General features: G+C 41.1%; 1 protein-coding gene across 18 annotated transcripts in view; it reads right to left on the bottom strand.

Annotated features, from left to right (window-relative positions):
• EIF4G3 (eukaryotic translation initiation factor 4 gamma 3) overlaps positions 1-20,321 on the bottom strand; it is a 316,517-nt gene that overhangs the window by 36,241 nt on the left and 259,955 nt on the right. For 16 of the 18 annotated variants that reach the window (XM_049617900.1, XM_049617884.1, XM_049617889.1 and 13 more), the window contains 7 exons: positions 12,792-12,938; positions 12,106-12,342; positions 10,395-10,499; positions 8,160-8,292; positions 5,096-5,190; positions 2,988-3,081; positions 1,482-1,599 (listed from right to left, as the gene is read on the bottom strand). In XM_049617900.1, the coding sequence (XP_049473857.1) occupies positions 1,482-1,599; positions 2,988-3,081; positions 5,096-5,190; positions 8,160-8,292; positions 10,395-10,499; positions 12,106-12,342; positions 12,792-12,938 (929 nt within the window). The remainder of the gene's footprint in view (positions 1-1,481; positions 1,600-2,987; positions 3,082-5,095; positions 5,191-8,159; positions 8,293-10,394; positions 10,500-12,105; positions 12,343-12,791; positions 12,939-20,321) is intronic. The other 2 variants (XM_049617888.1, XM_049617895.1) reach the window with 1 other exon arrangement.

Below are 20,321 nucleotides of genomic sequence, written 5' to 3'. Positions count from 1 at the left end.
AGTATTTATTCAGAAACTTCAAACATAAGTAAAATATTTTGAGAACCACGTAGCAGAAGTAGTTTTTGAGTGGCCAAAGTCACATACTTTCTTTAAGAGAGAATCTTCCTATCTCCCTAGGCTTCTTTTCAGACAGTTCCCACCAGTTGGGCAGGTAGTTCCTTGGTCCATAGCAGGCCAGGAGCAGCAGATGAAAAGGAAGAGAGGAGAAAGGACTAGAGGCATGACAGTGGTCTAACCTCTGAAAGAACATACACAAGTACTCAAAAAGCAGAGCCATCAGGGGAAATCTATGGCAGAGCAAAGAGCCATCAATAGCACAAATGCTGCTTCACGACAAGCTGAGCCATCACTAAAAGCTGAACTGTGCTAAGCATATTTTACTGTAGAAGCCAAGAGAACAGCAACATAGTTAGAAAGTCTACCTGGCCAAATTGACTACAGTAACAAAAAAGGAAAGTTTGAGAGTTTAAAGCAACTTCAGCTCTAAAAGTGCTTATGTCAAAAATTTTGAGGAGTGCCTGGCTGGCTCAGTCAGTAAAGCATGTGACTCTTGATCTCAAGGTTGTAAGGTCGAGTCCCACACTGGGTGTAGAGATTAAAAATAAAATCTTAAGAAAATGAAAACTAAAAATTTTGTTCTTGGTCATTATACTACAGGTTTTCATTCCCTATAAACCAACCAACAGAACACCTGACTGTATCAGTCCTACAAAAAAGAAGGTAGAAAGACAGTACAATACAGAGAATAGTGAGAAACAAAGAACAGCCTGAAACAGAACTTGAAGAACGGTATGACAGAGAAACATATGGGTAGGCTGTCATGCTCTTTAATTCACATGCTTCGGAGTGTTAGGTTAATCCAGAACATCCTGACGCATTAGTTTAGCGAGCCCTCCACCAGCCTCCAGGGGCGTTTGGGTGGGTCTGACTTTCTTAAGAAGCAAACTATTATACTGGGGCGCCTGGGTGGCTCAGTCAGTTGAGTGTCCGACTTTGGCTCAGGTCACGATCTCACAGTTTGAGTTTGAGCCCCTTGTTGGGCTCTGTGCTGATGGCTTGGAGCCTGGAGCCTGCTTCAGATTCTGCGTCTCTGTCTCTCTCTGCCCTCCCCTGCTTGTGCTCTGTCTCAAAAATAAACATTAAAAAAAAATTCTTAAAAAAAGAAACAAACTATTATAAACTTGCCAGGTAACTTGCCCTTCCTTTCCACCCCATCCCAAATCTACCACCCAATTATGTTCTTATCTTGGAAATTACAGAACGTGAAGATCAAAGAAGGAATAGAAAAACAAAATCAACCTTAGGGATAAAAGGAATCCATGCACAGAGATGACCATCACAATTTATATGGGCGTGTGTGTGAGTGTGTGAAAGAGAAAAAGAGAATAATAGAGAGAGAGAATGCGAGAAGGAGAGAGAGAGAACAGACATCCACAAGTAGGTCAGTCTTCAGTTAACATGGAGAGTGGGCTCCATACCTGGTTAAGGTCCGTCGGGAATCAAACTCTAAAGGCGTAGACGATGTAGACCCTGAGGGTGCTGGAGGTTGCAAAGCAGAGAATCTGTTTAAACTGGAAGCACTTGACCGTAAGGCATCTATAGGTGTTGAGGATTGAGGGGGGAAAAAATACAAATCACATGACTACAATGTAGCTTTTAATTCATCTGGCTCTCTAGGGAGGAAAGGGGGGGTGTTATTTGAGACTAGGTATTTCTAACAAGTTTAACAAGGTGATGCCAATCTCCTCCACAAATTATACTCTTAGGAGTATAATGTTAGAAGGAATTTGTCTGCAAAAAAAATTTTTTTTTGAAACCTTTGTTCATTATAACCATTTGCTGCTTTAAAAACATAATTAAATTATCCTAGATAGGGAAGGGGGTGGGAGTGGTAGACAGGGAAGGAGGGAGGCAAGCAAAAACAAAACAAAACAAAACAAAACAAAACAAAACAAAATATTGCACTTAAAAAAAAGCTAACTAATAAAGGTGCGCCTGGATGGCTCAGTCGGTTAAGCGTCTGACTTTTGATTTCAGCTCAGGTCATAATCTCAGGGTTTGTGGGACTGAACACCACACTGAGCTCTGTGCTGACAGTGCGGAGCCTGCTTGGGGTTTTCTCTCTGTCCCTCCCCGGCTCTCTCTCTCTCTCTCTCAAAATAAATAAATAAACTTGATAAAGAAATAAAAATTAAAAAATCAGAGGTCAAAATTACTTAGTAGAAGGGAAATATGGAAAGGAAGTTAATGTAGAAGTTTTATTCTTCTAACGTTTATAAAACGTTAATGTTTTATACTTTCTACCGGACTTCATCAGCTTTAAAAAGATGTGTCTGTGGGGGTGCCTGGGTGGTTAAGTGTCTGACTTCATCTTAGGTCATGATCTCCCAGTTCATGCGTTTGAGCCCCGCGTCGGGGTCCTTGCTGACAGCTCAGAGCCTGGAGCCTGCTGCAAATTCTGTGCTTCCCCCTCTCTGTGCCCTTCCCCTGCTTGCACTCTGTCTCTTCTTTCACTCTCAAAAATAAACAAACATTAAAAAAAAAAAAAAGAAAAAAAAGGATGTGTTTGTGATGGTCTAAACATTTGAGTCCTAAGGTCAAATCTCTGAAAGTCTGACTTTTGATAAAGATTTTGAAAAATATTTCAATCTAATTCTTTTACAACTCTCTTATCCAATTCTTCTCAGAAGAATGAGTTTCCCTCTTCATTTGCGATCCCAGTAATTCTCTAATTATATTGAATTTATGAACAACAACAACAAAGGTACCTAGGAGGTTAAAGTCTTAAATAGCCTAATTGAACTCAAAGAACTCTAAATATTTAAAATACCTGAAGATCCATATTGCGAGGGACACCAGTAAGTTTGGGCATGCTTTGTCTATAGATCTTTTCCTAAAACCATTATTAAACGACTGTGGGAATGCACTATACGGTGACTACTAGACCACATCCAGGTTCCCGAGAAGGGACACGTCACACTTACCGGTCTCGCTTGCCTTTGCTCCACCACTGCTGCCCTTTCCCCAACTGCCCAGCTGTGCTTTAGGTACCAGCTGAATTTTCTCATCAATTGTGGGCTGTAATGTAAGTGACCACAAGCCAATTATAGGAAACATTCTAGAATGTTGTATCTTCTTTTTCCTTCAGTACAGTGAAAACCAACTTTAGCAACAAAACAGTGCTTGGAATGCCAATTTAAGAAATATAAACTGGAGCCGTCCACATTCAAGTGGTGCTCCCTGTACAACCTGCTTGGAAACCAGCTTCCACAGAGTAGTTTAGAACCCCTGGTCTGGAGAATGCCTTCAGATGGTGTGCCGTTTGACTAAATGTAAGCAGTTTCCAATCATTCCTCCTGTCCAGTAATGCCCAGTGATTTAAAAAAGAAGTAAAGGAATATACAAATTGTGTAGACTACAAAATTAACTCCTTAATTTCTTCACATTATTGTCAGAAAACAGGTCAGAAGGCACAAAGATTTCACATTTTAGCAAAGCCAGATATAGGTGGGGGCTAAGGATGGAGAAGTGGAGTGGCAGCATTCAATACAGGGGCGGGGGGGGGGGGGATAAGAAAAAAGCGAACATAGTATTAGATGGGAAGTTAATAACGATGTCCAGCTCTACAGGGAACACAACATTAGCACAAGTGGATAGAATTACAATGTAATACTAGTAAGAAAACATATACCACAGTAAGGTACAATGTAGCTCTTTGTAACAGAAGTGTTAATACACTCTAACAGCACTGCCTAGCTCTATGACATGCTTTCACACAAATCTCTCCCAGTTAACAATGCATTTGTTGAATGGTTTTGAACATTTTCTATGATATTTAAGTACAGTACTTGTAGGATAACTGTCTGAATATACACAAAATTTATTAAAACAACAACTTAAAATCTTCCAAAATATTCAGGAAATAATGTTGTAGGTTAATATCAGCACTATTCTTTTTATAGTATCCATGCGTGGAAACAGTATTAGTATTTAAAAACACAAACACCGTTATTCAATATTGATATAATTTTCAAAGATGTTGGGGCTGACGCTGGAGGAATTCTCTAAACGTGTAAGATTTTGGCTAAAACCATCTCTCGTAAGAAGCGGATGGGAATCAAGCTGTATTCAGTGATGGAATTCCTGCCCTGAGACATAAACAACTAGAAGAATGTACCAGAATCCTAAGAGAATAGGATCCTAGCTAATTAAAATCAAAAGAGATCTAGACAGCAAATGTTCTATGCTGAAGCAATACTTTGACATGAAGACGCAAATGACAGCCCATCTTCTTCCAATTTTCTCAAACTCTTTTTCTTTCTGTCAGTTATCTTCTTTCATTTGATGTTTTCATGTTAGCTTTAGATTGTCTTTGGTATCTTACCATCAGGTTGCCAATTTTCAGAACTATGGAAAGTGTATTCCACAAGGAAGGTTCAAATTAGACTTGTAAATGATTTATAAATCTACTGGGCTGTAGAAGTTTCCCCTTTTACAAAAGATAATGCCACTTCCTCTATGTTCTCCAAGTTCTTCACCCTACTTAGGGTGATCAACTTCTGCTGAAAACATCTGCCAGGAGAAACCCTTTCCTCTTACCACCCATGGATTCTCAAGGGACAGGAAAGCAGAATGTATTAAATCTTTATCACAGGATGATTTCTAGCAGTGGGTCCTCTTGATTTATTTTAGGCCTTGAGTATGGCAAACTGTTAATTCCTTTCAAGTTAGGCTTAAACAGGTAGATGCTTCTTCCCTAGGGCTAAGGATACATTGTATAAAAGATCATAAGGGACTACAGCTTCTGAAGTATCTTTATTATCATCTCTCTTATACTAAGCATCTGATAACTTTAGGAATTAAACTAGTTTCTTCCCCCTTAGTAAGCCCTCCAAGAAATAAAAAGGACTAACATCAGGACAAGTACGTAAGAATACACTGATAAATACTGTCATATAGCAAAGCATCTACTTTAAAAAAAAACCACTCCCCCATAAACTCTGCAATGTAGTTATTTTACATAAGCAAGAAATAATTTTGAGAGTCCCATTCTCAGGTCGATGTTAAGTTGCGTCATAAATGTCATACTCACCTTAGTGATTTTAAGGAATTTTGAGGGGTCTAGTACCCGACTATTCTTGGCCCCCTGTACAGTGTTCCATCCACCTTCATCCACTCTCTGGACACCTGCAGGGAGAACAGGGTGAGTCAGTTTCCCACAAACTCAAGTCAGTTTGACAATGAAAGAGTGAGCAGTATTTTCAACTCAGCAGCTCCAATCAAAATCAAGGAAAAAGACAAAAGAAACTGTTAAAGCACTGCTGACAGTCTTTTTAATGCCTACAACATGAACATATCGGATAGAAATACTGTAGAACATGCCCCACCGAGAGGAAATTAACGGATAACATGAATAGAGATTTGGTGATAGACAAAGGAGGGCCAGATCTAATGTTCATAGTTAGCTAACACTTCAGATGGAAATTATTTATTAGAAGGTTTATTTCACTTGATGGTGTTAAACGACACAGAATACTTGGATCACCACCCCCGCCCTCCAACCTGCTTCTCCAACCTATCAACTGTTCAGGCAGAAACCCCTGACTCCTGTTTCTCTCACACTTGGCACCCAATCTGTCTGTAAGTCTTGTCGGTTCAACATACTCAGCATCTAGCTCTTCTTATTGCTACCAACACTACCACTTTGGTTTTCGCCAGCAACATTTCCTCGATTAGTATAAAACCGTCTTCACTAGCTTCACTGCTTTCACCCTCAACTGTTTGCATCATAGCGGCCAGCAAGAGCCAAATAAAGTACAAGTCAGGTCGTATCACTTCTCTGCTTAAAACACTTCTGTTACCTCTCTTCATCTCACTCAGATAAAATCCCAAATTACTCATAAATGGACTCCAAACTCTGATTAATCTGGACTCCTGCCTCTCAGGCCCCATCCTCCACTACTCTCTCCCTCTGCTCAAGCCACACTGGCCTCCTTGCTGATCCCTGAAAATGCTATTTCAAGGGCCTTTTACTTACAATTCCCTTTGCCTACAAACCTTCCCCCAGATGTGCCCACGGTTTCATTCCCTCATACTTGCTTCTGGTCTCTGCTCAAACACTAACTTAGCAGGCTCCCAAACCACCCTATTTAGAATTACACCTCAGGTGCCTGAGCGGCTCAGTTGGTTAAGCATCCGTGGCTGAGGTCATGATCTCATGGTTCGTTGAGTTTGGGCCCCATGTCCGGCTCTGTGCTGAGGGTGCACAGCCTGCTGTGGACCCTCTGTATCCCTCTCTCTCTGCCCCTCCCCCATTCACATGCTGTCAAAAATAAACATTTAAAAAAAAAAATAAATAAAATTGCACCTTTACCCACCAAGCCTGGCATCACCCGCTTTCTCCCTCTCTGCTTTATCTTTTTCTCTAGAAAAAGTGATCGGACAAAATTACATATTTTATTTGAGTATTTATTTTCTGTCTCTCGGGTATGATGTAAGCTGCACGAAGGAAGGGAGTTTACTTTGTCTCTCCTGTTAAGCAATGGGCACTTATACGTGTTGAAAGAAAGACCACCCAATTGTCTACCTAAAAGCTTTTCTGATCCTCACATACTTGATTGTCTCTGTGCTATCTGATGTTACTGAGCATGAACAAACTTGTTTCTTGTTTGTTTCTTATACCCTAGTGCTCCTTCCTCTGCAGTTGTTCTTTATCTGTCAATTTCCCAAGAGTCCTCTTCTTCCTTTGGTCCTCTGTAGACATCTTCCATGGACTGGGTTCTCTAACTAGTTCAATAATAAATAAGAGTCATTACGTGAAAGGCACTGTGCTATGTACTAGGGTGAGGAAGGTGAGGAAGCATGGTGTCCCATGGAACTTAAAAGTACACTTTCTTTCCTGGAGGATTCATCTCTCGTATGTTCAATATGAGCCCTACGGTGTGTGCACCAGTTGCTAAGCTGAACCCTTGACACACAACACGTCTTGCCACCCTCACACAAATCCTAGCAACCACTATTAGATCCGTTTTACACATTAAGTAAGGGACTTGTGCAAGGTCATGTGGCTAGGATGTAGGGGAGCTGAAATGCAAACCCAGACAGCTGGCTCCAGAGTCTAGTAGGCTCTCGACCACAATACTTCTACATCATCCAGCAACTTCCGGCTCACTGAACAGCAGACTGGACAGATAAGCATTCTTACTCGGATACCCTCCTGCCATCTCAAAATAAACACTGATCATTTCCCTTCTGAAAAAGGTTTCCTCTTCCATGTTCTTAAACTCAGTCAATGGATTTTCTACTTTCTCGGGTGTAAAATGTCTTCCATTTCACCTTTCATATTTTTTTCCTATTTCTTCCTTTTAGTAATTATTATTACCAGGATTTCAGCAGGAGCGACATTTCTGAGTTCAGTGTTCCCCTTTGACTCATCGTGTTAAAAGCAATAGACTTCTTTTATTTACGTACATCTAGCATGACATTACCCCTTTCTTCAAAACCTTACAATGGGACTTTAAGGTCAAAGACATCAGTTCTTAATCTGGCTCCATTCTTCCAAACATTTCCCACTGATTCCGAACACTTAAATTTTGCTTCAGTCGGGTTTGTTTATGCCTCTTCACAATATATGTTTATTTTACTTTCATGACTAAGATTATTCCTTTCCTTCCCAAATATTTACCATCCACCAGGACCCAGTTCAAAGATGCCTTCCTCAAATAAAGATCTCTTCCAGCTTCCTATCTTTCTTCTCCTCCTCTGAATGTTAACAATATTCATTGAGAATACATTTCATACTTGATAATATCTCCTACTTGCTTGACAAATGTGCCTGTTATTAGTTTGCCTTCCTGGATAAACCGTAAGCTTTCAGAGAAAAGAAACTACATTTTTCTACTTTTTCTTATAGCCCTCACCAATACTGAGCACAGAGAAGATGCTCAAGAAAGTCCTGTTGATTACTGAAGTTAAAGTAGTCCAAGAAACCATGCTTTGTCCTGCCTTCTTGGAGAAACTGCTTCACTTACCAATTACCACTCTATTGTTCAGTTTATTCTTTCTGATGTCACTTCAAACCTGAATATAGAATTCTTAAACATCTGTCCCTCAGTCTCCCAAGTTTCCCTAACATCCCAGTGGACTCCACCCCTTACCTGTTCGTCTCTTCTCTTTGGTCATGAGCTGCTGGACCTTCCTTTGCTCTTCTTGTTCTTCTATTTTAGCCTCTTTGTGAATCTGTTCGATAGTCTTAGGCCCTTGATCTGCTCTTCGAGATACCCAGTTGCACTATAAAAGGAGAAAATAACATTATCAACCAGAAAACAAAACATGAACGTAACAATTTTTTATACTTCTCACTGCTGGAAAAGTGTAAAATACATTTAAAAATCTGTACTACAACCATTTTTCATCTGTTTTACAGATGGCACTGCGTGCAGTCTGAGATTAGATATAAAGAATTAAGTTTGTCTCAATAAACCTTAACTACTGTATACTGAGTATTCCAAAAGCCAATGAATAAAAAGCTAGAGGGAAAGACTGGCCCAAATGTATTTTTTTAAAAATATTTTTAGATGTTTATTTATTTTTGAGAGAGAGAGAGAGAGAGAGAGAGAGGCTGACTGATTCAGAGTGTGAGCAGAGGAGGGACAGAGAGAGGAAGACACAGAATCTGAAGTAGGATCCAAGCTCTGAGCTGTCAAGCACAGAGCCTGATGCGGGGCTCAAACTCACAGACCGGGAGATCACGACCTGAGCCAAAGTCGGATGCTTAACCGATTGAGCCACCCAGGCACCCTCCAAATGTATTTTTTTTTAAATTTTTTTAACGTTTATTTATTTTTGAGACAGAGAGAGACAGAACATGAATGGGGGGGGAGAGTCAGAGAGAGAGGGAGTCACAGAATCAGAAGCAGGCTCCAGGCTCTGAGCTGTCAGCACAGAGCCCGACGCGGGGCTCGAACTCACAGACCGTGAGATCACGACCTGAGCCAAAGTCGGATGCTCAATCGACTGAGCCACCCAGGCGCCCCACCCCCAAATGTATTTTTTAAAAATCATCTTGTGGGGTGCCTGGTTGGCTCATTTGGTTAAAGTGTCTGACTTTTATTTTGGCTCAGGTCATAATCTCAGTTTCATGAATTCAAGCCCCATGTCAGGCTCTGTGCTGGCAGCACAAAGCCTGCTTGGGATTCTCATTCTCTCTCTCCCTCTCTTTCTCCCTCCCTCCCTGTCTCACTCTGCCCCTCCCTGACTTGTGCTGTCTCTATCTCAAAATAAATTAATTAACTACAAAAAAATCATCTTGTGTATTTGTAAAGAGGAACCAGAAGAGGAATCAAGAAAGCTCAGGACTCTCTGGCCTTGACTTAATCTGAATTATTGGTACTTAGTTCGTATCACATTCCATGGGGGTTCTAAATCAAAGACGACTAGCATTTTTCATCGTTCTGATATCCTACAAAAGTGCCATCTCTCTGGCCTTTGATCCTATTTAGGACACGTTGCTCCATACAATCACACTTCTCCCTTTCCTTCCCACCATAATCCCGACAACTGATAGAAGTACAAGTAGTAGAAGGCATGGGTGGAGAAGTCTTTTATATTTATTTACGTTTGTTTACGTGTGCTAGAAGGGAGGATGGCAAATAGGCACAAAATTCTGATCGGCTCGTAGTGGCTTCAGTAATAAGAAGGACCGTGAGGTCACATTTAACCTTAGCAAGATAAAGAACCATCATCAATGCTATCTGGTCTGAGTACAGGGCAGGGAACGGATAGGACCTGCATTCACATTCTCTAGTTTAGGGTCAGCTGCAGTATATTCCCTGCAGGAGTTAAAATAAGAAAGAGACAGAAGAGGTGGTAGTGGTAAACACTGCACCTGTTATGAGAAATGAGAAGCGGCAGGAGCACAAGGGGATACACAGGAAAAACAACAGAGAACAAACAGCAACATCTTCTATGAGCCGGGCACTTGACACGATCACCTCACTGAATCTGTACCACACGTGTGCAATGGAGGCAACATCCCCATTTTAGAGAATAGAAATGTAAGGCTCAGGGAAATGAAATGGAATCATGTTGAAGATGAGGACTCCTGAATATTTAGTAGCCTAAGACTAAATTTAATTGACCAGTTTGAATTCAGAGTAGCGGATTTAAAAACAGCAATGTGGTTTGATATTAGCTTAGAGGGAAGAAATGTAACAGGCAAGTATATATGCTTCGTGTCCTTTCACACAGCTATGTCAGGGAAGTGTGTCAGCTCAGGTTCTGGGAGCCTCTCCTGCAGCATTAAGTTTTTACCTATGTAAATACTAGGACACACTCTCCAACCCAATTCCTTAAAAGAGACTGGAGTAGCTCGCTTATATTTTCTTACTTACCAGCCTTAGGTCTATCACATCCTGAAGCATGAATCGAATCCTAGATGAGGTTTTTCTTTCTTTCACAATTTTCTCCATCTGATTAAAATACTGGTCCATACGTGGCTGCAAGGGGTAAAACCATTTAGTATTCCTGAGTGAGGAATTCAAGTGTAATTTTACCATACAGAATTTTTAAATGGCCTAAGGACACAACTTATAGACAAAAGGTAATGTGGTACAAATTTTAATTAAGCATCCAAAATAAAGGTTACACATTCTGAGCAGCTGGCTGTAGTCCTGTAACGGATTACAGGTAAACAGAATATAAATCGAAGCATTATACTGCAGGCAGCCCCTGAATCTTCTTTAAAAGAGAGAGGTGGCTGTAGCCTTTGCCCATTTCCAACCTTCTCTGCTGAGAAAGATAAGGACAAGGGCCATACATTAGGGATGACAGAACTTTAAGCTGGACGAACTGGATTATTTATCATCTCTGAGCCACCAGACCTACCTCAGACTTCTTACCTCTGAACTTTATGTGAGTGAGAAATAAACCTCAATCTTGCATAAACCACTGATATTTGGGATTTCCTGTCACAAACAAACATAATCCCAGCTGCTTCAGAGGTTACAAAACATTTCTGACATTATTTATAGCAAACATTTCTAATTTTCCTACCCCTTATGTGGAAGGCACCATGTTATGTTTGAACCATAATATAGATATATTTTTTTAACGTTTATTTATTTTTGAGACAGAGAGAGGCAGAGCATGAACGGGGGAGGGGCTGAGAGAGAGGGAGACACAGAATCGGAAGCAGGTTCTAGGCTCCGAGCCGTCAGCCCAGAGCCCGACGCGGGGCTCGAACTCACGGACCGCGAGATCGTGACCTGAGTTGAAGTCAGACACTTAACCGACTGAGCCACCCAGGCGCCCCTTGAACCATAATATTTTTAACGGTTTCTTTTATTATGGTTAGATAGCTTTGTTGCTAATTAGAGCATAAATGTAAGAAAACTACTAGTTCCGGGGCGCCTGGGTGGCTCAGTCAGTTAAGTGTCCAACCTTGGCTCAGGTCATGATCTCATGGTTCCTGAGTTTGAGCCACGCGTCAGGCTCACTGCTGTCAGCGCAGAGCCTGTTTCAGATCTTCTGTCCCCCTCTCTCTGTTCATCTCCTCCACTGGTTCTCTCTCTCTCTCTCTCAAAATAAACAAACTGAGAAAGAAAGAAAGAAAGAAAGAAAGAAAGAAAGAAAGAAAGAAAAAGAAAGAAAGAAAGGAAGAAAAAAAGAAAGAAAGAAAGAGAAAGCAAGCAAGCAGGAAGGAAAGAAAGAGAGAGAGAGAAAGGAAGGAAGGAAGAAAGAAAACTACTGGCTCGTCACCTCAGTAGCACCCTCCATCCCAGCCCAGCCCACAGCAGCTATTCTCCTCTTATTTCTGCCCACAATTTGTTATACAGAAAAATGGCCTGTGAAATGGTCATGCAGAAAATGGACAAGGGACAAATAATCTGAACAATTCCCAAACTGGCCTTCATCTAATCTGGGACCCTCTTCACTTCTGCCTGTGATGGAAAAGTGGTAAGGAGCTCGAGGGCCACACACTGACAGTGCGAAGGGCAAAAGGAGAAAAAGCAGCAGTCCAGACCACTGGGGCAAGATGGAGCACTTTTGTTGACAGTCCCAACCGAGGCCCCACTGGATGCTTCGGAGACTGTGGGCTTTTACCTTCGCTTTCTCAAAGTCCAGGTCTTTGCCTATGGTGGTGAGCAGGCGGCAGAGGCACTCTAGGGACTCCTCGTCGTGGTTCTTCAGCAGCTTCACCACACAGTCATGCATGATAGCTTCAGTCAGCATCTTGAGTTTAAAGAGCTCTCCAATAAACTTGATGTTACCAATGGATCTGCGCCGGGCTTTGTCCTTAGCTTCTTCTAGTTCGTCATGAAGCCTCGTCCTCTCCTCTGGCTGTTGTGTAAGGAATGACAATAGAAGCTTGGATGACAACTGTACGGCACAAGAGAGGACAGGAACACACACACTCTGACTCATGGTCTTATCCTTTGTGGGGTCAGGGATACCCTGTGAGAATCTGAAAGCAACTTTAGACCTGTTCTATTCCTCAGAAAACTAAACTACCCCCCAAAATTTGCATCCATTTCAGGAGATTTCTGGAACTCAGTGACCTCTCTGGGATCCAGGCTCTGAATTCCTGTCTGGGAAGGTTTAGCTGCTCAACCATGCAGCACGAAAAAGAATAAAGCATTCCCCTGAACTTCAATACTGTATCTCCACATGAAAAAAAGGCCATGTCAGGCATCTACTGACATAGCAGGGAAATGTAGCCGGTTTCATGAAAATTCTGTTTGGTAACACTCAGAAGCATAAGCACACTGCTTTCCTGTGAAAATACTCACAGCACTGGCAGCCTCGAGTTCTTTCTGCTTCTTTTCAAAGACATCATCATCTGCTTTATCTTTTTCAAACTCTTTCTGGCAACGGTTCAGGAGCAGCTTCCGGAAATTCACTGTGTTACCAGGTTTGTCTGCCATGGGTACTTTCAGCTGCATCCATACAGGAAAATGCAAAAACATCAAGATTACTTAAGACATTCAATAATTTTCTCAAAATATCTATTTTATAGAAAATAATGCTGACTGAACTACAGGAAAGCTTCTAAAAGAGGTACACGATTTAGCTTCAGGCAGTTTGTGTTTAATGGTAACATGTCTTAAATTTTATACAGAAAAAATATACATTCCTCTCATATAAGTGTACTGTACCTTTTATGGCTGGTTTGCCTCTAGTTGACTTTGATATCCATGTAATATTGTAACAACTATGACTCCACCCTTACCTAGACCTTTGTAACTCTACAGGGTTATTATTTTTGTTTTTCTATTACCACGGTAGTTAAGTTTAAAGGTTTAAAGGGACAAACAGAAATGACATAAAGCAGGGGACAATTTCACGGCTATAGGAAAACTGTTGTGGGTAGGGTCCTTATTCTAGAAAAAAAGCAGAAGAGGGGGACCACTTTCAGGATTTTTGAGATACCTCGTCTTCAGGGGAAAGTCCTAACTGTGATGCTGGTACTTACCTGTACTATCAATACACTATGTTTACTGATTACTTTTTAGGTGCCAAAAGAAAATACTAGTTTTCCAAAGGTTCAATCTAAAAAATGGCCACCTTAGAAACACTCTTTGACACACAGGAAGACCCAGACTGGACAGGGTAGAACCCTGGAGGCAGGATGTGTACAAGGTTTCCATTCAAGTCTCATAACTGCTTTCTAGTAACAGCAATAGCTGGTATCTTAAAGGTTATTTGTAACCAAACGCAGAGCTGTTCTTAGAAGAAAGTGGATTGGTGCAATGACTGACTAAAATATACCATTTTATAGGTGAAATGCCCCAGAGTGTCATTCTGAACAGCTACTGTGTAACATGGCAAAATGATTTTTCTGGAATCACAAAGTGGGTCCCAAAATTCTGAAATGCATGGTCTTTGCCCTAAGTTTAATGGGAGAACCTGGTAAAAAACAGAACGTCCTGTATTTATACTCACAAACAAGTTACTGTTACCAACCACAATGGACTTGGGACGGCTGCTTATTCAGGCTGAATGGCTAGAGAAACTCCTTGAGAAGTGAGTACTATCATGCTATACTGGGTCTGTGCTAGAACTGACGGACACTCTCCGAGAGATTCCCTATGACACATAAAAGACCATTTAACAGACCAGTCTTCTTTTTAGGATTTTATTTTAAGGTAATCTCTATACCCGACGTAGGGCTCAAACTCACAAGCCCAAGATCAAGAGTCGCACACTCTACTGAGTCAGACAGGCACCCCAACAAGTCCGGTTCTAACCAACCAAGAGAGCAAGTGTTTCATTACACCTTCCCTGCCCCCTGCCAGCAGGAAATATTAACTCAGGAAGAGGGTAAGATCACCAAAAAAAAAATTTTTTTTTTGACACACATTAAAAAAAAAAAAAAAAAAAAAAGTTAAGATGTCCTTAACTCCAAATTCAGGCCATAAAAATGCAAATGACTACAGATCATTTCAGGCAGGCCTACTCAACAATTGCATGTGAAGGCAGGCATTTAATCAGCCTTCAAGAAAAGAAATGCTGGGGTGCTGGGGTGCCTGGGTGCCTCAAGCTGGTTAAGTGTCTGACTTTAGCTCAGGTCATGATTTCACGGACAGCTCAGAGCCTGGAGCCTGCTTTGGGTTCTGTGTCTCCCGCTCTCTCTGCCCTTCCCCCGCTCTGTCTCTGTTTCTGTCTCTCTCTCTCTCTCAAAAATAAAATAAACTTAAAAAAAAAGACTAAGTTTAAAAACAAAAAAGAAAGAAAAGAAAAATGCTACATGAAAACTAAGGTTTTCCAAAGCAAAAACCAAAAGTGGACTCTATTTAGAATATACAACAATGCACTACGAAAGAGAACCAAAAAGCACATCCACAAGCAAGGTAGTATATAATAGAACAACAACATGATATCAGGTTCCAGAACAAACTAAAACTTTAAAAAATCAGCAGAAGAAAAAACCGGCAGGTATTTCCAACTTGCTGTTTTGTTGAAACACAGAAAACCAGCCAGATCTATCCAGCTTCTTGGGATGTTTACCAGCATCATCTATGTTAATACTACAGGCATAACTGGTAAGACAAATATCACCTGGGCCACAATCTATCAGCTCTAAAGAGATATTTCTTATATTACAGATTGTACCATGCAGAATATGAAGAGAATGTGGACAACAGTATGAAACTCTAAGCCACTGTCTCACGGTGAGAGGGACCAGAATGAAAATGAATCAAAAAGATTAAATAAATAAAACTTGTGACAGTTTGGTTTACAGGAAACAAGTAGAAATGGCAAAAGGCAAGGGAGAGTTTCCCTATACAAAAAGTGTTTAAAAAGCTAAACCTTTTAGACCTTTTCCATAAGGAAGGCTATTCAAAGTTTTGGGTTAAAGAACAAAAGAGAGGGGAGCCTGGGTGGCTCAGTCAGTTAGGTGTCCGGCTCTTGATTTCGGCTCAGGTCATGATCTTACGGTTTGTGGGTTCTAGCCCTGTGTCTGCTGGTGCGGAGCCTGCTTGGGATTCTCTCTTCCTCGCTCTCTCTCTGCCCCTCCCCTGTCCAGCCCCCCCCCCCCCAACTTTAAAAAAAGGATCAGAAGATATATATACTTAAACAAAAGCAATTCTTTTCTTAAAAATGTTTATTTGGGGGGGTGGGGTGGGCAGGGGAGAGAGAGGGAGAGAGAGGATCCCAAGCAAACCACGTGCTGACAAGCCTGACCCCACAAACTGTAAGATCATGACCTGAGCCGAAATCAAGAGCCAGACACCTAACTGACTGAGCCACTCCTAAAGGCAATTCTTTCAACCCAAGTTTCAGTTTCATCCTCCAGAACAAGGGAAACACAATACCTGTGTCTAACCCAGAGGACAGCTTTGAACATCTAATGAAGTGGGTTTAGTGGAAGCACTATGTAAGTCACAGAGGATGGGATATTTGAAACACTGAACATTAAGCTTCAATCCCTTCCACTGCAAAGGAGGCATTCCAATGACTGCAGATTGAGGGACATTATAAAATAGCTGTTGAAACAGGTACTTTGGAGACCGTCTTAACTCCAGCTCTGCCGGGTGACTTTGGCTAAGTTATTACTTAGCTTTACCAAACATCTATTTCTTTCTAAATGGGGATGATAACATCTTACTGGAAATTACATGAGGGCAGTTTAAGTAATGCAAATGATAGTGGCTGGCACATCATCAAGAGTCTAATAAACTAATATAGCTATATTTATACACTTGGAGCTGCATTTCACATGTTCATGATTAAAAATTCAGGGTAATCTAAATTATAGTAATGCAGATATCAAAGAAAGTATATAAACAAAGTTAGCTCACCAAGTAATTAGGGAGAAAACCACAAACAGCAAGAGAAATGACCATCTGCTATCCGCAAATGATGACAATGAGAGATTTCACATGTATAGGTCCTAAAAAGCATGATTATGCCGAAGTGTTTTAGATACTGTCAAATGAAGATACTGACACCAAACAATCAGTGGAATGAATGGCCACAGATCGACAAGTACATTTATCTTCAAGTGGATGAATGCCTAGCTATACTACCCTCTGAAGACTTGTTTGGGAACATGCTTTTAATGTCCTCAGGGATGGTTATTAACAGGGTGGAAAAATGGAAATAGGCTAATGAGAACATGTTCTCTGAGAATGGCTGGTGATGCATGGTAACTTTTTTTGTTCTTGAGATGATAAATTCAACAGGGTGATGACATTATTAAGTCAGCCTTGTTGTCTGCTGGACACTGACTGGTCAGAAGACCCAATGAAATTGTTTAGTTAGAATAGACAGGAAGAGTGAATGTCTCGGTCTGCTGGGGCTGCTATAATACCATAGAATGGGGGCTTAAACAACATTTATTTCTCACAGTTCTGGAGTTTGGAAGACTAAGACTAACGTGCCAGTAGATTCAGTTCTTAGCGAACACCCTTTTCCTGGTTTACAGACAGCTGCTTTCTCATACATCCTCAAGTGGTGGACACAGGAACCTCTAGTATCTCTTCCTCTCCCTATAAAGGCACTAATCTCACCATGGAGGCTCCACCCTTATGACCTCATCTACACCTGATTACCTTCCAAAGGCCCCACCTACTAGTACCATCAGACAGGGTGAGGACTTGAACATATGATCTAGGGGTGTGGGACACGAACAGTCTTTAACAATAGACAAGGCAGACGTCTGCAAGTGTGATTATGGATAATAGCAAAAATCAAAGGTGATGTACAACAGTGAGAAAAAGATCTCTTTAGATAACTATCATTTTCATTAAGCAGGAGTCCATGATCAAAACTAAGATAATGTATTTTAAATGAGTTGCTTGAGGAAGTTGCTCAGGGAGTAAGGGAGTCAGAGGGAATATTTCAGTAAGATTGGGAGGAGACCTGTCCACGTACCGGTCACCCAGCAATCTTGGTTACGAATGTTGCCAGCATCAGGTAGCCATTTTTGTCAAGCAACAGGACCTGTACTGCTGCTGAAAGATTTGCTAGTGTTGAGGGGAGATACTTCTTATCCCTGAAAGGATCAAACTCCTTGAGAGTCAGCAATGGCTGCCAGCTGTGTGTTAATTACAGTAGTCAAATGGAAGACGAGAAAATGAAAGGACCAGTCCCAGCAATGCTTACCATGGCCTAGGGGTCATTTTGCTCTAAAAGCGTGTCCTGGTTTGAGGTAAAATATTTGAAATGACTAATGTAGTGGCACCGCTATGTTAGCTCTAAAATGTGAAGGGAACAGTAACCAACCAATTGTCCCAACTCTCACTCATGAGTCCACGGTGACATAGTATCCTCCATCAGTAGTTATCTCCTGACCTTAGTAAATCACCTATTGAAACTGAACGAGGGGCGCCTGGGTGGCGCAGTCGGTTAAGCGTCCGACTTCAGCCAGGTCACGATCTCGCGGTCCGTGAGTTCGAGCCCCGCGTCAGGCTCCGGGCTGATGGCTCGGAGCCTGGAGCCTGTTTCCGATTCTGTGTCTCCCTCTCTCTCTGCCCCTCCCCCGTTCATGCTCTGTCTCTCTCTGTCCCAAAAATAAATAAAAAATGTTGAAAAAAAAAATTTAAAAAAAAGAAACTGAACGAAATACATACTCCAAAAATACTACAAACAAATCTATCAAACTGTGTCGCTGGTTAGATACATCTGAAGAGGTATATAGCGGTGAGAGATGCCCAAAAGATTCAAAAGAGTTCTGAAAGGGTAAGTCATTTCTCCTCAACGTTTCTTTAAAGCGTTTTTCATCTGTTATCAGGCGAGCTGCACGTCCCTCCTCCTCCAGTTGACTCTAGCCACTTGCTGTTGCCCACGGCTGACTTCTCATGTCTGTACTTCCAGGCATTATTTCTGATGAGATTTAAGTGTGTCTCCTTTATTCTCTTAGTGACTCTTCCTATACTCAATCCTGCCATTCTTTGCATGTCTTGCTTTAAAGCACTTGGGCAGTGGCAACATGAAACTTCTGCCAATGGCATAACAGGACACGGAATGCTCAAAAATCTGCCCTCAGTGCCTACCTTTATAGCTGAGGTATACATGCCTGCCGGAGCAAAGATAAAAGGTAAAAAAAGAAACAATACAGACGTTGGGCATATAATAAATTCAAGTTGTTATTCTTTCATTCATGCATTTACCCACTTATTCCCAACATATGTCTGAGAGTCTATGATGTGGCCAGGAACCATTCTAGACACTGGGAATTTAGCAGTGAAAAAACAAAAAAAAAAAAAACAGCAACAAAAAACCCAGAAAAAGTACCTCTCCTTAGGAGTTTAAATGCTAATGGGGTTTTTGAGATGTGGATTTGATTTGAATTATGATTAAAAGAAAAACACAGGCATTTAAAATTACCAACAATCCAACTAAAATTTTTATTTAACTCCAGATTTAGATAGAGGATGTTTTCTCTTATCGACTCTTCTCCATTTGCCATTCTGAACGGTCCTCCTCCTAAAAGAAGTACTGAATTCTAGTTAAATGCTGTGTAGTTTGTAAAGGGCGTTCTGTGGGTCTCTCAGTCATTCCTGGTTGAACTAGTGAAAGCAGCGGCAAACTGCACAGGCACCGTTTCCCATCTCTTATGATGCCCTTAAGCCTGATGTGCCAGAGGTTTCACTTAATACAGCTGTGAGGAGCAGGCAGCTGTGTACATGTATAACTGTGTCTGTGGAAATAATAAAGGTGGCATTTACAGAGTAACTTGGGAAAATCAAAACTATTACATCAATTTCCTCTGTCAATCGAAAGAATTTCTTGCTTAAAAGCCTATCCTTTAGGGCATCATGGAAAACTGACACAACAGAACTGCCTTCTCTAGCCCTCACCTACATAAGTACTACAAAGTAACATTTTACATGGAGGTGTGTGATCCACGTAAATGACATGGAGGCCGGAAAAAAGTTTTAAAAACTGCTCAAAACTGAGAACAAGTATTCTCTTAAATCTTAAAATCTCAAAAATCCGGGCCAGGTTTCCCAACCTTGGCCCTCATGACATTGAGGGTAGGATAATTCTTTGTTGTGAGGGCTGTCTTGTGCACTGTAAGATGGTTAGGCACGCTGAGCCTTTGCCTACTAAGATGCCAGCAGCCATCACCAAAAATGTCTCTAGGTATTGTCCAACGTCCCCTGAAGAACAAAACCACCCCTGGTTGAGGACCACTGATCTAGTCCATTGTTTAAGATTCTACCATTTAATACTCGAAATCTTTAGAAGAATAAAAGCCCTACTTAGGCAATTTCCTAACTTTCAGAGGAATTAGTGAAGAAGGATGACAGAATGGTTGTGAAGATCAAATGAGTCAGACATAACAGGTTAGCATATTCCGCAAAAAAAATACTGCTATTATTCCCACTACTCCACACTCTTACTACTCATGGCTATACTGTATGACTGGGTAGATAACCATAACCAGATTCTATTATTTGGAATGACCAACACTGATGATCCAGGACAAGTGCCATAGGTCTACACGTTTCTTACAATCATGAATCAGGCAAAAGACTTTGCAATTTAACCTGTCTTGATAATACACACTGACAGTGATACTCGAGGTACTTAAATAACTCAATGAGTACAGTGGACAGAAAGAGAGCACCTCCCCTAGATGAAAGTTTAATTTTTTATTCACTGTCTTCAATTTCTCTTATTCCATTGGGAGGTGTCATTTCTCAAACTAATGATTATCATGAAAACAAATAACAAACCCAAAATAGTGCCCGTGGTCAAGAAAGTCTGGAAAATATTCCATGGAGTAGATCCTTCTTCTTTGATTTCACAAGAAACATCAGAATAGTAAATGGAAAGACATTTGCTTAAATTGGCCTTAGTGAGACTTA

Source organism: Panthera uncia (genome assembly GCF_023721935.1).
Source record: "Panthera uncia isolate 11264 chromosome C1 unlocalized genomic scaffold, Puncia_PCG_1.0 HiC_scaffold_4, whole genome shotgun sequence".
In the NCBI taxonomy this organism is placed as follows: Eukaryota; Metazoa; Chordata; class Mammalia; order Carnivora; family Felidae; genus Panthera; species Panthera uncia.
This window is presented reverse-complemented; position numbering and strand designations above follow the sequence as displayed.